Source organism: Copidosoma floridanum, unplaced genomic scaffold (assembly GCF_036245765.1).
Source record: "Copidosoma floridanum isolate Cflo_tuat_1 unplaced genomic scaffold, Cflo_Japanese_pri ptg000001l, whole genome shotgun sequence".
In the NCBI taxonomy this organism is placed as follows: Eukaryota; Metazoa; Arthropoda; class Insecta; order Hymenoptera; family Encyrtidae; genus Copidosoma; species Copidosoma floridanum.
This window is the reverse complement of record NW_028321878.1, coordinates 22,378,505-22,397,454: the sequence shown is the minus strand read 5'-3', so window position 1 is coordinate 22,397,454 and position 18,950 is coordinate 22,378,505. Positions and strand designations below refer to the sequence as shown.

The window sequence follows — 18,950 nt, the reverse complement described above, 5'->3', positions numbered from 1 at the left end:
ACTTTGGATTGAAAAAAGCTGTGACTTTCACTGAGTGAGTTAAAAAGCTCTGTAAGGCCTATGTTGAAAGTCCGATTTTCACTTTCATTTTTCTTACATTTTTGTATGGTAACTTACCCTGTAATTCTATCTGTGTTTTCGTCGAGCCTTATTTTATTAGGGCTTTCTTATCGAGCCTTTTTATTAGGGAAGTTGGGTTACTCCTGCGCGGGAGGGTAAAAGGAAGCACGTCCATGTACATGAGGTACCGTGATGAAGTCTGCTGTACTAACCTGGCCCAAAAACGCTTACTCTCTTGATTACGGAAAATGCATTTGTGTTAAACTCACCAGTACTCATTAGTGTATTAATAATATGCTTTAAAAAAATTACAGAGTATTCTTCAAGATATATAGTTTCTTATTGTATGAATCAAATAGCATATCTTTTTTTTTATGGGAGATATGAAATAAAGAACAAACGGCTTAGTCAATCTGATATATTTTCGATGAAAGTGTGCCAAAAATTTTCTAAATTAGAGATTTTAATGATATCGCATTAAAGTACAAAGTCTCATGAAGGACTATACCAAGTTTAAGATCATAATTTTGAATATATTGTTACATAATAATCTTACAATTAATAATTATAATATAATAAAGAACTCTTTGTCCATAAATTTACAGAAATCAATGCTTTCGTAGTTTTGCTTTTCAATGTTATTTTTATGTTTGTCAAAAGTGCTGATAGAGAAAATAAGCGCTCCACGAGAGTTGACAAAGTTAGTATGCCTAATACATGGTTAGCCATTATTGATAAATTGGGATGTACTTGTTGACAACTTGACAACTCTTCTACTAGTTCAAAATATCAGTATTAGTTTGTCCTTGTAGTTTGATAATAATAATATGGTTCTGCCTATATCAATTTAAGTGCAATTTTTAAAAAATTTAATGAGAGCGTTATGGTATGCGATTATGAAACCCTAAGTCGGAATTTTTTAACGAAATTACGTCTGCCACATCTACATAATTGATGAAACTATATGAATTTTTTCCTCGAAATCTGTAGACGCGATTTTGTTCATGTTTAATGAATAAATTCACGCAGTGTTTCTTTACAACATATATTTTTTTGAAATATTTTTATCGCTAAGTGAATTTCGCCCCTATTCCCTTAATACAATTAAATTAACTGTAATAGAAATGATGGATATTTTTCAATACGGTTAGTACAACTTGCTTGCATACACTGTTTTATACACCACTTTCTTTACTCTTCCGCTTGAACAATCAAATCTCTCTATCAGATGTACTTCTTTAGGTACATATAAACTCAAGACTTTTAGTGATGATTTTTTAACTTTTTAAGAGCATTAATACAATGAAATTTAAATTTAAATTAATTTGTTCAACTATGGAATAAAGTTAAACAATATTTAATTAAATTAACTAATCAACTTATTCACTTTCAAAGATGATATATAATTATCTAATATTAATTTTGGTACTTATCCAATAATCATACAAACCTGAAGTAAGTGATTTTCTAAGCACATAATGCAATTCGTCAAGTCAATTATATCAGATTTTGTAGTAGTTCTATCTCCAATGTCAAGACACTCTAAGAGTCTATCGATGATCGGATAACATATTCGTAAATCTTTCTTCAGTCTTTCTATACTTCGAGGTTTCTCAATGTCTTTGAGACCAACTAATAGGATCATCGCATTGAATACTGCATTTAAAAATTTATTAAGCACTTGCTTTGTAACACTACTAGCAACTACTATTAATGTAATACAGTCCTTAAACTCTTTCCAAAGAACTGTTGTATCTGGCATATCAGTATTAATGAGTTCAATGTTATGAGTTTTCAAAAACATGTGTACGCCATTTAATGAAGCCATTTTTGAAAAAGTCATCTAGAACAACGATAGTAAACAACTGTTAGTAAAAATGTCACACCGCACAGACTCAGTTATAATCATAAGAGCATACATTTTTTTTTAAGTATTCAACAGTAACGTATTTCTCACTTATTGAATCAATCTTATAGAATATTAATAAAAATTTTTGTCCACCTATGTTATGAAGTAATTACCAATTCTCCATCTCCTTTTTTTCGTACAAACAACGGAATTCCGCCAGATGAGGTTACGCACATGATGTGAGCGGTCATGGTAGTAATAAAAATGATTTTTTTTTTATGCTATAACAAAAATTTATTTATGCAGATTATCATTATATTTGTATAAAAAATACAGAATACTAAAAATATTACTAATCTTGATTATAAATTACTAATCATAAATATTATCATGTGAAGTAAAAATTATTAAATATCAAACGAAATGGAGAAAAACGTTTTTTTTTGTATTAAACTCATTATTAAATCATTGTATTGTAAAAAATTTAAATCACAAATGACAATATTAAACAGTTGAATTTTATTTTACAAAAAGTATTAAGAAATCACAGAAATTTTAAGTTAAACTTTGAATCAATTAAACTTATTGGATGAATTCATAGAATATTCACTACAATGCCTTAACAGCCGTTCACCAGGGGGAAAAGAATACTGTTATGCTTTACCAACAAGAGCAGGTGAGTAGGACTACACAGAGCATTTTTTAACTGAAGTGCAACGTTGCCATTTCTCTTAATATACTGATCGAGCGATAGTAATGTCTTTGTGATTTCTCATAATTTAAAAATAAAAAACCATTCTATGTATATAAGCGGTAGGCTATGTATTTTTTAAATATTTAACACTACAAAGATCCTGTGCACAATAAGTAGTACTTATTATTTGTACGTAGAACTAGTTAAAAAATAACGTTGTAACAAAACTCTTTTTCACGTTTTAAACAAAACTAGTTTTGATTTATTTTAATTATTGGAATGCACATTTTTACGTAACGTAAATTTTTCAAACCTTATTACAAAACGAGTAATTGAACTCCTTATCATAAGATTTGCTTAAAGAGATTGTTTAAAGTCCGTTGGAAAAAATAAAGTGCCTGAGCAAAGCATGAACTTCTGGTCTGATAAGTCCAAGAAAAAAAAAATACGGTCAGCGTTAGGTATTAGTTAAAAGTTCATAAAGTTTTGTAAGAGTTAAAACTAACTAGTTTGAGGAAATTTCTCGTACGCTTCTAACTTCATACCCTAATCATTAATCAAACATATAAACTACAAAGTAAAGCATGTCCAAAAATTGTTTATGTGTATATATATAAAAAAACTATGAGCCTCAAAATGCTTTCAAAGTCACTAAAAATCAAATTAAAAACTACCCACATGAGTTAGGACTTACTTCATTAGATGTTAAAAGATATTAAGCGTCGAAAATTATAGTCCAAACCAAACTCAGAATCAAATAAATTTTTTTAGAAATTCTTTAATTATTAGTTCGTTCCCGAATGTCTAATACTCATAACTTTTGACGCTAAATATTTTTTAAGATGACAAAAATATACTTCTTTCAGTTAGTCTTTGTTTAAAAGGCTCTACGTGATTAAAAAAAAAAAAGTTTTAATGAAAATAGAAAAACAGAAAATAAATATTTTTTAAGATTTCGTTCAAGTATACAAGGTGTCTGTACTAGGAGCTCTATTTTTTTTGATTTTCGAGCACCATAAGTGTAACTTTTTGTCGTATTCTTTCAAATGTTATTTTATGTTAACACATTTATACTTGGAGCTATAGAGACATGTACTTTTACCCTTTGATGGTAACTTTTTCATACATTTTAATTCGTATCATCATGGCGTAAGTCACAAAAGTGACTTACCTTGGCACACAAATTTACCGTAAGAGTTTTTTCTTGCGGTAAATATTAGTCATCGTAAAGAAAATTATAAAATAGGGAAAAATTTTGGGTCATTATTATAATAATATAAATTAATTTACGAACATTACAGATACACTTTATAAGATTACAACATCCTATTTATACAAACTTAAGTCAGCATAGGCTTAACATTAGCTCATCACTTTATTATGAATTACTGTGGAAATTTAAAGCTTGTTACGCTTATTCTTTGACGTGTGATAAGAATAAGTATTCATGCTTATTTGAAGTAGAGGTTTATTATTTTTTTTTTTTTTTAATATTGGAAAGTAGAACAGAGAATAAAATTTATCATATACTGCAGGTGCGAAATTATTTCTTCTTTAACGACCGAGTAAGTTTAATAGCAAGAAACATTGTTAACATATTGTCATTTGGAAGATACAAAGAAACGAAAATTATACTAGAAAGAGGTTCCCCAGGCTTATTTCTCATTTAAACATTGTACGTATTGTGGACAACGCTTTGAAACAAAATGTTTTATTACTGGCTTTTCTGTAGTAAAACTGTTGAAGAGAAGACTAATCAAAGTCGTGACAGACATTTTATGATCTCATCTAGACATGCTGCAAATATAACTAAAATATCTCTGTCTGACTTCAATGAAATTGTGTATATAAGCATATACCTAGGTACAACCTGTGCAAAACGGCTGAGCAATGAGCATAAGGAGAGAAAGAGAGACAGAAAAAGAGGAGCACTACATAATATATATACCTGTAAACGTCCTGTCCGCGCGGTCGCGCACTGCTCTTTCCCCTTCACCTGTCTGCCGTTTTCGTTCGTCTGCTCTTGCGGAGAAACTAAGCGAGCTATCTCACTATAGCCGCGCTCTGCTTTTAGTATGGCTTCGCCATTCGGCGCGTAATCAATGTCTTTTCGTCATAGTTGCGCGAGCAGTCGACTATAACGCACCTCCCTAATTTTCCACCCTGTTTATACATACGCAACCACAACATCAAATACTGTGCGATCACTGGGCTTCACGCCAAGTCCTGCGTTTGAGAACTTGACCAGCTCAATTTAAGTAATGTACGATAATCTATATAGGTAATGACTATCTTTGTTGTTAGCTTGTTGACAATGCTCCTGTCAGCCGTGCAACATGAACCTTTGATAATTTGGGGGGTTAAGCGGTAGTTTTAATTTTAAATATTAATGTGAGAGGTTCTCTTGGGTGAGCACTTTATAGTGTAGTTATCTTATATACAGTAGATAAGTTCGTACTGCCTCTCAAAGAGGTTATAAAAGTGCCGGGTTGTGTTGTGCTACGGAAGAGCAGACGACGAATAAGATATCGTGTAGCCAGTGTTGATATTGGCACGAAGAGTCTGTCAAACGTCAACAACAGCGATGCGGCGTAACGTGAAAATCGTGCTTCTGATCTCATGCGTTTGGATGTGTGGTTTTGTATACTACTACCACACAATAAGGGATAATAAGGTAAGAACTTCGTGGATTAAAGATATATGTTAAAGCTTTGAGAGAGCTATCGAAATGTGTTGAAATTAAAAATGATAAGGGCTTATTTTATCACCAAGTTATTGGCATTCCGAAAAGTAGATTTCAAACTGAGTGGACCCTCGTAGGTCGACATGTAAGCAAATGTAAGCTAATCGTCTTGTGGCTCGTATGCTAAATATGCTAAACGTATTTAAGACAAGTAAGTATAGTTTTGTCAGATGGTATTTTTATGAGGCATTATCTATTTTATAAAATTACTGTAGAAGTCTGTTATATTAAAAATCATGACTATAACTTGGTATGGTCCCTAGTAAAAAATCTGTGCTTTAATATTACATATGGTAGCAAAATTTGTATTTCCGAAAGTTTGTAACATTAGGAGGCTTTTATCCCTTCGCTTTTTTAGCGCCAACCCCCGAAATTTCATTAAATCCTAATATTTTTTATAATTTTTCAAAAAATTGATCCAAAAAATTATTTTTTTAACAAATATTTTTATCTCTATGTAAGTATGTAATGTAATTTACTCAAAAACTTGTTGCTTTTTCATAGAGGAAGTTTTGAATCAGTAAAAAATAAAGTTTTTGTAAAAATGAATAAGAAATGTTTTTTATAGTGTTTAAAGTGACAATCACCATTTTTTGAAAAAGCCTCTCTCTCTCTCTCTCTCGGTGTGTGTGTGTGTATGTTCATAATCTATCATGTCTCAAGAACCAGCTCGCAAAAAATCTAAGACTTATACCTTAGTAAGGGAGTTATACTTAATGATTTTTTATGGTCAAAAACTTTGGTTATTACCTTTTATAAGGGTAAAAAATTTATACTGTGAAGTTTACAACAATCCTATTTAATGGTAAATACAAATACCTTTATTTTACATTTTTGAGGGTTTTGGTTAGATATTTTGATTAGTTGCCATTTAGAAGATAATAAAATATTCGGAAAAAAAAACGTATGTCTCTAAAACGAATTATCTTATTCTAGAAATTAAGGGCTATGCAAATCATTGTTTTTTCTATATTCTTTTAGTTTTGATTTTTCCGCTTTAAAAACTACATGATTTTTCTGAACAAATCATATCACAAAAATAAAAGGCTTTAGCCGTGAGACATCCTTTTTTATAAGAATTAAAATGTCAAAACAGTGTTGCTTTTACTTTGAGGCCATAAAATAGGAGATTTTAAGATAGAAATTTAGTGTTTTAAGGCAATGATCAATCAAATATAAACCAGTAACTAGTAACAAATGCTATAGAGGCATCGCTTTAAGGCTATGAAACTTTTATGATAGAAATATTGTTACTTGAATAGCTTATACTCATGCTATTTGTTTAGTATTTTTTCTCTTGAAAAAAGGTCTTCGCGGTATTTTACGTCAACTAGTGGTAATTAGAGGCTAAAAATTTATTTCAACTTTCTACCAGCATGACTTCTTATATTTTTTATTTCTAACAAGCTGCAGTAGATAGGAAATACAAAATTTGTATTTCCGAAAGCTGCAGTAGAATGTATTCCTATAAAAATGTACCTTTTAACAAAAATAAAAAGTCAAATAAGTTTTAACATGATTATTTACATTGCTTTGAAAATTCCTGCAATATTTACACAGCGAAAATAAATTGCCAATCTTTTAAATAAATGGCCAGTGTTGCAAAATTGTGATATCGAAAGTTATGAAAAGTCAATTTTTTTGTTTAGCAACACACTTATTGTAAAATACTCGTAGTACTCGCACATGAACAAAAGTAAACTGAGTAATTTTTATTTAAACTGGTACCATGTGTAAGCCTAGCATTAAAATGATTATTTATTCGAATGCCCCATAAGCGATTTTGAGTACTCATAAACTAAATAGGGCATTAATGTATTTAATGAGAGATTTGCATATAGTACCGGTATAAAGGTTAAAATTACTTGGTTTGTTTTTGTTACTGTACGAGTACTCTACTATACAGTTATGTGAATATGATAACTTTATTGAAAAGTTATGTTTTTTTTACATTTATTCGAAATAATAAGTGAAATAAAATTTAATAATATTCATGTCAAAGAGTATATTTAATAAAGACGTAGTCAATTTGTTCACACAAGTAGGCTGCTGCACAGTATAATCTCCATTAAAAAATGATTTTATTTTCAAGTCAAAGGTTCGGCGAGTTTGATGTGCTTATTATTTATTGACAAATAATCCAAGAATACAAAAATAATAATCTTATACAGTAGTATGTAATACAGTAGTCATTTCAACAGCAGGAACCATGATCAATAGTATGAAGAACCTTTTTAAAAATGTATACTATGTCTCAAGTTACTTATTCAACAGTAATAAGTGAAATGGAAGATTTCAAAAGTTATGGGATTAGCAAAAATTAGTCAAGTTTTTTGCTACATTAAAAAGTTCTAAATCACCAAAAACTATTAAATATTGAAAAAAATATCTTTATCAAAAATCTAAGTAAATAAACAAGTTAAAAAAATTGTAATTAAATTAATATTAACAAAGTAATAAGAACCGCACTACTCAATAAGGGAAATATTTTATTATAGAGAAATTTTTAATTATTATTAATAAATGCAGTTATAAATAAAATTTTGATTCAAAGAGAAAAATATGTTAATATAGTGCGAAATTATTAAATAAAAAGAAAGAACTCAGATATTTTTATAAACATATTTCTTTCATTATTAAATCATTTTTGTGAGTAAGAACTTATTAATAAAGTAAACACTTACATATTTTTTGTTAATCTCATTACTTTTGATTCGTCCAATACTTTTCAATAAGTAACTTTGGACGTTTTATACATTTTTTTAAAGACACTTGATATCATAGTTCCTGCTGATGACATGACTCCTGTTTTGCATACCATTGTATTGGATTCTTAGTTTTGTAGTCTTGGTTTTTTTTTGATAGATACCTAACACATCAAACTCGCTTAACCTTTCACTTTAAAATAAAGTCAGTTTTTTGCTATGGAGATTTCTCTTTTTTTGTAGACTCCTTAAATTAACCTGTAATATTTCGTAAAAATTGAACATAAATGGTTATGAAATTTATAAAACATTCCTATATTTAACGAAGACAGGTATAAGTTCATAATATTTTTTATTGAAAGTTTACTACTGTTATTAAACACCTTGAAATACTTTCAATTCGCTCTAAAAATGAAAAATTAAGATTAAGCTAGCGCTGGCAGAACGGATCCGATGCTGAATACTCATTTGTAGTATTAATAATTTATTCATAGCTATTCGCTCCGAGATGAACCTAGAGGAGATAAAACGGTATGCGCCAGCGCCCGGCGTCGATTTAGAAAAACTCGAAGGGAAGCAAGTGACATCAAATCCATGTAGCCTGTAGATAAATTTTAATTTTCAAAAAAGTAAGCGGTCTATAATGGTGCAGAAAGCATAAAACATGCAGTCAATTTCATTATTAGTAAGTGTCTTTTGATCCCATGTAAATCAGTGTTGGCATTTAGCACTACAGCCGTTACAAGTTTGATAAATTCAAGCAGAAACTATTTGTTAAGTCTACTTAACCATATATTTATACATACAATGAGTAATTATCTTTTTTATCTCATGTTAATCAAAGCAAGCATTTTCAAATTACAGCCGTTGAAAGTATAAAAAGCCTGCGACAGTATGATGTATATATGTGCGTCTGCTCAGTGTATTACTGTATATATATATACATATATATATAGTAATGCTCGACAAAAAAAATGAAGCCTTGCTAGGCATTTTGTGCCTCGCCTCTCTGAATGATACTCCCAAACCTCCTTAAGGGGGTCATGAACTAATTAAGAAAGGGGAGTCCGTTCGTCCCACTCAGATGTATCCCATTTACCGTGCATCTTCTCTAGAACTCTACAAACCCTAAACTGTACAACTATAATTAATTATATTTTTTTTAAATCCTCGGCAAGGCTTGGTTTTTTCTTGTTAAGTTAACGTTTGAACCCCAGAAAATTTAATATTTGTAGGATGATAATGATCAATTCTTTTTTTTTTTAAGAGGGCACATAGAACTGAGAAATAAAAAAAATCATGTTAGATCATTATCTATTGATTTCTGATCTACCATTAAAAATAAAGAGATCCTTGAAAAAACTGCTTTGCTCTCGGGTTCTAAGCGGATTATCCATTCAGGCAAAGCGGGTAGTCACTATAGTGAAGGGAAATAATATGCTTTGTTTAATTATTTAATTGGTAATTGTATTTTAATTGAATCACCCTTTAACAGCTTAAGAGACTTGCTTATAAAAATATAGCATATTTAGGTCTAAATCATAATTAAATCAGTAACTTATAAGTAAATGCTTATAATAATTATTTAAATAACAATTTTTGACTAATTCAATCAGTCTATCTCAGCTCAATAGTCTTATTGAAAGTAATATAGTAGTACTTAGGTATATTTCATTGACTATTTAATTAATTAATAATAATAAAATATTTGGGTAATCGTTTAAAAATAATTGTAAACTATTTAAATTAGCCTTAAGCAGTTTAACACCATCATTTAAAAAAATGTAGAAACACCTAGATTTTAATAATTATCAAATTAATAACATGTGTTACAACATATTTTAAACACAACTAAGTCTTTTCACTGAGATAAGGATTTGTTGGTAATTAACTTCATATGTTAACTATTAATTTATGTATAATATGTATCCTGTGTGGTGCCATCTAACGAGGCGCAGGTTCAACAAAAATACGGTATGTTAACTATTAACATGCGGTCTGAGTCAGTTAAAATTTAAAAAGTTATAAAGAACATGTCAACTTATTTTCTGTTAACATACTTGTACGTTGATAGTAAACAAATCCTTCTCTCAGTGTTTCAACAAGATTTATGAGTTTTGTATTAAATACTTCTGTCGGCAAATTACATGTTAGAAATTTATATGCTATCTAACGCAATATTTATGTTTAAAAATTTTTACACTTCCATTTTTTCAAAAAGATGGGGTGCATATGGAAGAGGCTTACGAATCTTCTATGATAACAGACACTATCGGTTTCTTCTGGTCTGGAGTCTATCTGACAGATGAACAGATACAGCTGATTACTCTAGGTCGCGAAATTGGCTTGATATGAGAGCAAGTATCAGTGGATACTTTATCGTCAGACTATGGATAAAGGTACTTGTACCTGTGCTGGCCTCAACATTTAATTTAATCGAGCAGTTCTTCCCAGTCGAGTGCTTAGTCTGCTGCTGGAGCAGATAAGACCGGATTCTCCAGGTCCTAAGCTGAGTCTGGCTGTGACTGTAGGTACTTGCACTTAAGCCAGCCTGGCCATTGAATGAACCACCTACGAGAGGATTTATGGGCTTATATATAGAGCCGAAAATCTTCCCATGTTACTATCACTGCAAGGGCCAAGGACAATACTAGGCACACAAATTCTTAGTATGAGGCCGCATAATTTCATAGCAGGGAGAGGAAATGATTTTTCTATGTTTCTTCCATCTTTTTTTAACAAACAGTTTTGTTATTACTTGAAGACATATTGTTTACTTGCTAAAAAGGTCGGCTTGTTTGTGGGACAAATCGTATAGGAGCTATATTGATCTCAGCTTCCGATCGTTTGCAATAGGAGTACTAAGGAAAGAGGAACAATGAAGAGTGCAGAGTGTGGTTGTTGAATTTTGTTAAAGAAACCTCGGGTGAACACTAGAATAATAACAAACTGGCCTGCGTGTCACTTAAAAAAAACTTTTTTTCACATCGTATTGCAGCAGTATTGATCCCAACGTTTGTCCGTGAGCTGTATTAATGTTGCTTACCAGCAGATTAAACAGAGGAAATTACGTTTTCAATTCGTGCAAAGATCGACTTTTGCAATCAAATGAATAGTAAAGGGAAAGGCGAGGAAGGGTACGGTACAATTTGATTGTTGAGTTTTCTTGATCGATATTACAAATGCGTGATGAGAAAAAAAAAAAAGAGTCTGGCTGTAGCGTATCCTTACCTTCTTGTGTCTTTCCTTACATATGTACCGCAGTGTGCTGGCCTTGATGTTTGGTCATCAAAAGATAAGCGTTAAGGTAGTTTGATGCAAGCTACGAGCTTCTAGAGAGTACGAGAAGTGGGGGAGGGAGGTTGGAAAAAAATGCATCGAGCATAGTTACAGTGTAACAACTAAATAGATGCTCGCATCGAATAGCCCTCGTACGCTCGGTAATTCTCCTAGATGATTTATTACAACTGCTTTTTACACTTGGTCATGCACTATAACTCGCAATGATAATAATAACTAAAATAATACTCAGATGATAGTCATAAGAACTATAATAGCAACACCAAAGAATAATGGTGATACTGATAACGAGATAAATAATAACTATAAATACAGTAAAACGTCATCACATGATAAGACTGATAATTCTACCAATAATCGTTATTTTAACGATAGTAAAAATGACTTCTTTTAAAGACTGTAGTTAAATTTTTGTCAAAGGCACCATTATTAATTTCTACAATAGGTAATAGCCATAAAATTTCGAAGTTGATTTAAAATATCAGTTGGATATTCCTGATACAACATGACCAAGACATGTGCAGAAGTTAAATTCTAGTGTCTATGCTTATGTATGGATAAAAAAACACTAAGTTTGAACTCAGGCAATACATCAATTGCTCTGTACCACATGTCATCCTTCTTTCTGTCTATTCTTAAATGTTGAGTTTAGCAATTGTCATTCTATAATTAAAAAAAAAGCATGAGACCCTTAAATTAGCTACATGATAAAAGTTATAAGAATGCTTATTTACTTCAGTACATTTACAACGTGTAGACTTCTGTGTTTAATTTGCCATATTGAAAATTTGTATACTAAGCCAGTATCCTTTCTGCACTATACAAAATCATATCATTTAAATTTTCTGCAACTGCACTTCATTGACTATTCATGGAGCAACGCAGAATGGCGAGTATTTCAGAAAACGAATACTAAAATATCAATAAAAATTTAGCAACCAGTCATTTCTTTTATCAAGTCAATGGTTTTTCGATTACCCTTACAATTGTTTTCTACAAATACAGTCTAAAATTACGCACCTGAGCCAGACTCTTATTGCTCAGACCACTGGGACAAATTCAATCACTAGATCCATCCTCATGGATTTATTTATATGTTGCCTATGAAATTTTTCTATCTTATAAAAATAAGCACCTAAACAGTTGTGATGTAACAGAAATTGGGTAAGGTATTTCTCCAAGCTGTCGACTTATTCCTTGATTTTTTATCAACCACAAACCATATGTTACCTTCTTGTTTTCCTCCTGCTATCGTAACAGTGATTCTGAGATTTTTTTTAAAGGTTTAACCTTGGCCTAGTTTCTTATTGGTAAGGTGTTTTGACTATTTTGCTTTTGGTAGGAAATCGATTCGGATTAAGCCTGCTTTAATCACCATCACGTCTTCTGAGACGTGGTTCAGACAAGCTCACAGTTATTTTTTTGACATATCCCCTTTGTTATTCTTTCGAAGCCGCTAACATACCCCAATATCTCCTTGTACAGAAATTTGGACTAGGTGGCTGAAATAAGAAGCTTCGCTCTAAGTAGGCATCGGTCTTGTACACTGAGAGAAGTGGTGTTAGAAAAAGTGTTACAACTATAATAAAAATTACTATGTTTTATAGGAAAGCTGAGACGTACTCGCCATATTGTGGACATTACTATGGTACATAGAAAAACCAGATTATATTAAAATTTGTTATTTCGACATAGTAATTCTTACGTAACTCAGAAAGAATTGTTGTATTCAAGTAAGAGAAGAAAAATGAATTATTTATATGTATGTATGTATATATATATATATATATATATATATATATATATTATTGCCCAGTGAATATATATGTTTATCAGAAAATTAATATATATAGATTTAAATGTATATAGATATGTTGTTCTTATTGTACATAGATATTAATATATTTTAAAAATATTTTTATTTTAAAAAAGATCTGCACAGCAACTGGAATTTGAACCTTCATCCTTGAGCTTTCGAGTCAGGCTCCGCAACCACTAGACTACAGGATATGATGTCCGTGCGAGTGTGAATAGAGTACATTTGGGAACGTTTACTGTTTATCATACACACAGTAAAGTTAAAAAATCAAAAGGTTTTCTGTGGACCACGGTATTAACAATGGATAGTTAGATAGTCGATTCAAAATTAATTGTCGGCACGTATCAATTTTTAACCCTGATAAATCAAATAATAATATGTTTCTCTTGATATTCACATTCGTATAACCTCAAATTTGAAACTCAATTGGCGTATATACCTGTATACATCTTACGAAATTACTTTCGAACATAGTAATTTTTACTATACTGAATAGCAATGCAGTGGAATGAGAAATTTTACTATGTCACATAGCAAATTCTACTTTAGAATGTGGTACGTTTTAAAACGATTAAAATAAAATTTATTATGTCGTGTCGAAAAAATTGTACTGTCACAATTCTTACTATGTTAGACATAGTAATTTTTATTATGCCGTGAAATAATTTTTGTAGGGCTACTGCATGATAAAAATTACTTAAAATATAATCAAAATTATTTGAAACGTAATAGTTTTGCGTCATCAGGTGAGTATAGCTTAGCTTTCCTAAAAATATAGTAATTTTTAGTACAGTTATAATACTTTTCTTAACACTACTTTTCTCAGTGTAACATTTGACATAACTTGGCAGAGGAGTGATGGCGTTGATCCCCTTTCTTGTTAGAAATATTATCTCTTTTTCTGCCGCAAGCTACAGCCCATGTATTTTTCTATCCCACTCTTCGCATTACCTGTACTGGTTTGATCAAGTGTAGACCAGCTTCAGTATACGTTCCATTTTTATCATTTTTATTTTTATTTTTGTAATGAGTTTTTGTTATTCGACATTTTTTTGGATACGACTTTTCGCAAGAGAAACAAATTGGAAATAAAATTTTAGTACGATAAAATTTTCTCACTGTTTAATTTGTTACTTTTCTGGTAATATATAATGAAGCAGTATGCTCGAAAACAAAAAGCTTTTCGTTTTTAGTATAAAAAAATAAAAATTCTTTACTTTATCTAATTATTACGAATTCCTAAACAAATTGATCTCAATAATTTATATTATAAGTTTTTTGGGATCAAAAAGAAAAAAATTAAGTTTAGAAAAGATTTACATAAATATACCAACATGTAACAATTTTTGGCACGATTTAAATAATAACTGAATTTTTCTTTTTAAGCGTGTTTTTATTTCATTGGAATGTATAACATCTGATTAGAAAAATTAAGCTCCAAAGTTACAAAGTGCATTCAATTCATAACGAAGAAATAATATAGCATATGAATTCATGCACGTTGAAAAAATTTAGTGCAGTATAAAACGTGACACAAAAAAATAGTTGGATTTCTCGTTTTGCAAGATTTTCTGTATACACAGAATATTATAAAAATTTACTAGCTTTCAATTGCATCTGTAGACAAATCACTTTTAAAAAAAGCATATCTGCAGCTGTTCATTTATTTATTCATTATTAGGCATTATAACTTCGTTGAACAGACTTACGAAGTAGCAGTTTAAGTGTATAACTTAAGAAGATGGCGTGTAAACATCTATTGTAAGGAGTTCACACGATTTTTAAGGACTTTAGTGCGAAAAAGAGTGGGCGATGGATATAAAATAGTTTGTCTTGTATTATAGTCAAAATGGCATTTATTGTGTCTCATAACTTTTTTCTAATATTTTATAAATAATAAAATTTTCCTATCTCGGGCGTTTTTGAGAGACTGGTGTGCCCTTGGCAAGAAAAATAGGATTCGCCTCATGAGTGCCGTCGCACTGTGGCTACCTTACGTCCCTTGGGGACTATGGTACTTATCCGACGAAAACTACCATTTCGCATTATGGATATTGTTAGACAAATGTACAGCAATATTGTTGTAACAGAATTAACATTAAATGTATGATAAGCCAGCATTAATTTAAGAATTATAAGATAAAATGATTATGCAATTTTGCTGCAGTGTTAGTACATTTTATTATAAATAATAACTTGAAACTTTTTATTTTAAATCTTAGAAAACGTAAATATAAACTGGAAATTCTTCAAGTTATGGTCTTTTGAATTATTTTAACCAAATAATTTCTTACTTCTATCTTAATAATGTAAAATATAGAATGCTTAACATAAAAATATCTCAAATAACACTAATTACACCAAAAATTCATCCATATAATTGTTGGCTAACACAGTCATGAACTTTATAGGAAACCGCCATGTTTTATTCTACGCCTATGTTTTAAGTTACAAATATAATTATTTATAAAGTTTCAGCAACTGATAAAAAAAGAATGAGATTTTCGGCTAGCAAAATAATGAAATTAATAAAAAAATCAACTTGTTTCATTTTTTCCTAAAATAACAATTAATGACTTTTCCAGTTGAATCTATATAAATATTAACGAGGTATATCTGTGTTGGTGGATAATGTAAGAGAAAGGTTTGACTGTTAGTCTCTTTTATGTTATGTTACATAAATTTACACTTTAGAACATTTATTAATTTCTGTAGCATCATATATATTCAAGATATATATAGATGACTTTTCAAATTAGTGTTAACACTGTAGCTACAAAACTCGATGAATTCAAATTCAGTTTTTTAATCATCAATATTCATTATTTTTAATACCACGTATATATATGGACTGGAAGTTCACTGATTGTTGTTTTGGAATAAAATATTATATTTATTGGCATTAATTTTTTCTTCATTTAACTCTATAAAATACGTTTTTTTTTTTTACTCTATAAAATATATTTTTAAAATTTGTGTTGATAAAGAAAATATTTGCAATATTAGTGCCTTTTACTGGAACCTTACAAGTACACATATTTGTTACTTTAATAACGAAAACATCATTGAATGTTTGTAATGAAATGTATAACTGTTTTATTAGTTGTGTACGATGAAAATGTAACGAATGAGAGATGTCAATTTTTTTATTGACTTTACTTCTTTATTAGTCAAAAATTTCATAGATCGCATTCTTTTTTATGACTTAAACTTCATTGGTTATTATATTTGTAATTTCGATAAAAAAACGTAGTTGAGTATTTGTAATCAAATGTAATAGTAAATTGTAATTAAGTTTTTTACGATGAAATTTCAACGAATAAAACATCGATTTTCTATTGATTTCATGAATTTGTTAGCCGACAATTTCATGTACATTTTTAGTATAATACTTTTTTTTATCAAATGACGGTTAATTTTGTTAATAATAAATAGGTCTGTTAGTAATTGTAAGCAAAGGAAACATGCCTACTTTTTACTTTCGTTAAAACTTTTTTTTCAGTTACTTTTGATTTTATTGATTTCATGTCTTTTTACGGATCTTTCGTTTCTCAATGGAATTGTTGCTACGACGTTTCCTGCTGTTTTAATAATTAACCTCACTTTCTCCATAATCTGATGACCATACTTTATTTTTTGTTTTTACTTACTAGTTGAATCTTATACAATTTGTAACTTTGTTATCTTTTCATTAAATTGCCATAAAGTTTTTTAACGCCAACATACATAAAAAAAAGTATAAATACCCACGCTGATTAAAGTTCAATTAAAGTACAATTTAAGTGATAACAAAGAACAAGTAACAAAGAAACGGTTAACATAACTTCTGATATCATTGATGATAAAACTACATACTATTTTTAGAACTGCAACATAATAATTACATAACTTCTGTAGAAGAATCGTTAAATGATAGTAAAACAGTTTATCTAGATATTAATGTTAAAGTGCTACTATATCATAAAAAATAATGTATGTCGTTCACCTGTTTATGGAGATATGTTAGTAAAAACAAAAGTCAACAATCACTTGTAATTTTTTTTATGATTAATTTTTCGTGATTTTTATTTGTGTACGACAGGTTACGGATTTGTTTGCACGTACTATACAAAAACATTCGTATTAAAAGTAAGTTAATCAAAGCCTTATTGTTAAACGACGATAGGTAATTTTATTAGATTTTTTGTACCATGATAACTTCCTTATATCAAATTCTTTCATTTTCCGTACAACTTTCTCTCTCTCTCTTTTTCCCTTTACTACTGGCTGATTCCACTTGGCTATTGTTAAAGTAGAAGTACTCGTAGGAATATGAGTGTAATGGGAATGGTTTTAAAAACGTGATAAATCATTTTATAACATATTGAGAACCCTGTATTTGGAATAAAAGAAACAGGTAGTTCCAGAAAAGAAGAAGAGAAATAATGGCTTGGATTCACAAAAAAAGTACAGAGGCTATGATGATAAGTGCAATTGAGATAATATAAATGCGATAGTACAAGCCTTGTATATACTAGCTGCAACATTTGGCGCTTAATTGCACGGAAGCTCTGAGCTCAAAAGGTATTTTCTTTTTTTTTGTTTTGCCCTTTTTTAAACCGGATGCAGCAGCTATGGCAGTGTTTCTGGCTATCTCGTTCTGTCTCTTTCTCTCTTAGTTAAATCTTTCAACCAGCTTGCTGTTTGCACAAACCCATGCTGGCTGTACACCTTTTGTCAGCTGTTCGTTTTTCCCGGCTTTTATTCTGATATACCATAGTTATCCTTACAATGGCTTCTTTTTTTCTCGCTAGTCCAGTGTACTCTAACATTTTTGTTTTGTTTTCACGTTCATACTTGTTTTGCAAACAGGACCAATGGCAAGTCATTTGCATCTGTAGCGGCAAGCTATAAAGTACGCGGGCGTACCGTAGCTATTATACTGTTTATTTATCTTTTTGTTTTGTGGCGGCATGCGCTTCAGCGCTTCCGGAAGATGGTAGATAAATTGTGACTCAAAGGACGTTTGATGCTGTAAAAGCGTTACTGTTTCTTTTAAATCTCTTTTGTCATTGAATCAGTGGAAACCTATGTGTACCGAATGCATTCGTATTATCAACTGTGTGTAATAGAACACAAGCGTTGCAATTGTTTTTCTTCGAAAAGAGCCATACCCAATAAAGAACTGCGATTGTTACTCTCACAAGCATACATTTAATGATGCTATCAATAGAGTTTTGTATCCATAGTTGAATTAGAAACACTTTTAATAGAAGAGCGAAGAAATAAATTCATCCAATGGGACTCGTTATCGTAAGGCTATTAAAGACTATAGATGAACAAGTTTTTAAGTCAGATTCCTCAGAGTCATTGACATTGTGCTAAATTCTTATTTTGGTCAAATCATTCGTTTATATAGATATTCCAAGCTTTTGAACTACACCTGATACTTACTAGAATTTGTTTCAAGTCAAGACATGAACTATAGGGCAAAAATGGAATCTAAGTAAAGAATTTGCCTACAGTTGAGCACTAACTTTGACCAAATAAGTATTGAAGTTTCAAGTTTTCTAAACGTCTTCCTCATTTTTTGTTTCTTCAATTATTTTTTGTCCCTAAAATTTATCATTGTTGAATTTAGTAACAGCTTGTCATCATTTCCTAACTATACACTTTGGAAGCAAATAAATATAAAAATTTTTCAATTACTTGATATGCGTAAATCGCTACCTTTAAAATCAAAAATAAGTTTGAAATTTACATGAGCTAACTAATAGAAAAACGCTAAAACGCTACATGTG

At 30.3% G+C, this 18,950-nt stretch overlaps 2 protein-coding genes across 2 annotated transcripts in view; one reads left to right on the top strand and one right to left on the bottom strand.

Annotated features, from left to right (window-relative positions):
* The window catches only part of LOC106638924 (fuzzy planar cell polarity protein-like protein), a 34,259-nt gene extending 31,722 nt beyond the window's left edge, over nt 1-2,537 (bottom strand). Inside the window, exons 1-3 of the mRNA XM_089592338.1 lie at nt 2,523-2,537; nt 2,083-2,190; nt 1,511-1,903 (exon numbers count right to left, since the gene is read on the bottom strand). Of these exons, the coding sequence (XP_089448464.1) occupies nt 1,511-1,903; nt 2,083-2,160 (471 nt within the window). The 5' untranslated portion in view covers nt 2,161-2,190; nt 2,523-2,537. The remainder of the gene's footprint in view (nt 1-1,510; nt 1,904-2,082; nt 2,191-2,522) is intronic.
* A 2,164-nt stretch (nt 2,538-4,701) lies between these two features.
* The window catches only part of LOC106640451 (polypeptide N-acetylgalactosaminyltransferase 2-like), a 294,122-nt gene continuing 279,873 nt past the window's right edge, over nt 4,702-18,950 (top strand). Inside the window, exon 1 of the mRNA XM_089589846.1 lies at nt 4,702-5,277. Within this exon, the coding sequence (XP_089445972.1) occupies nt 5,188-5,277 (90 nt within the window). The 5' untranslated portion in view covers nt 4,702-5,187. The remainder of the gene's footprint in view (nt 5,278-18,950) is intronic.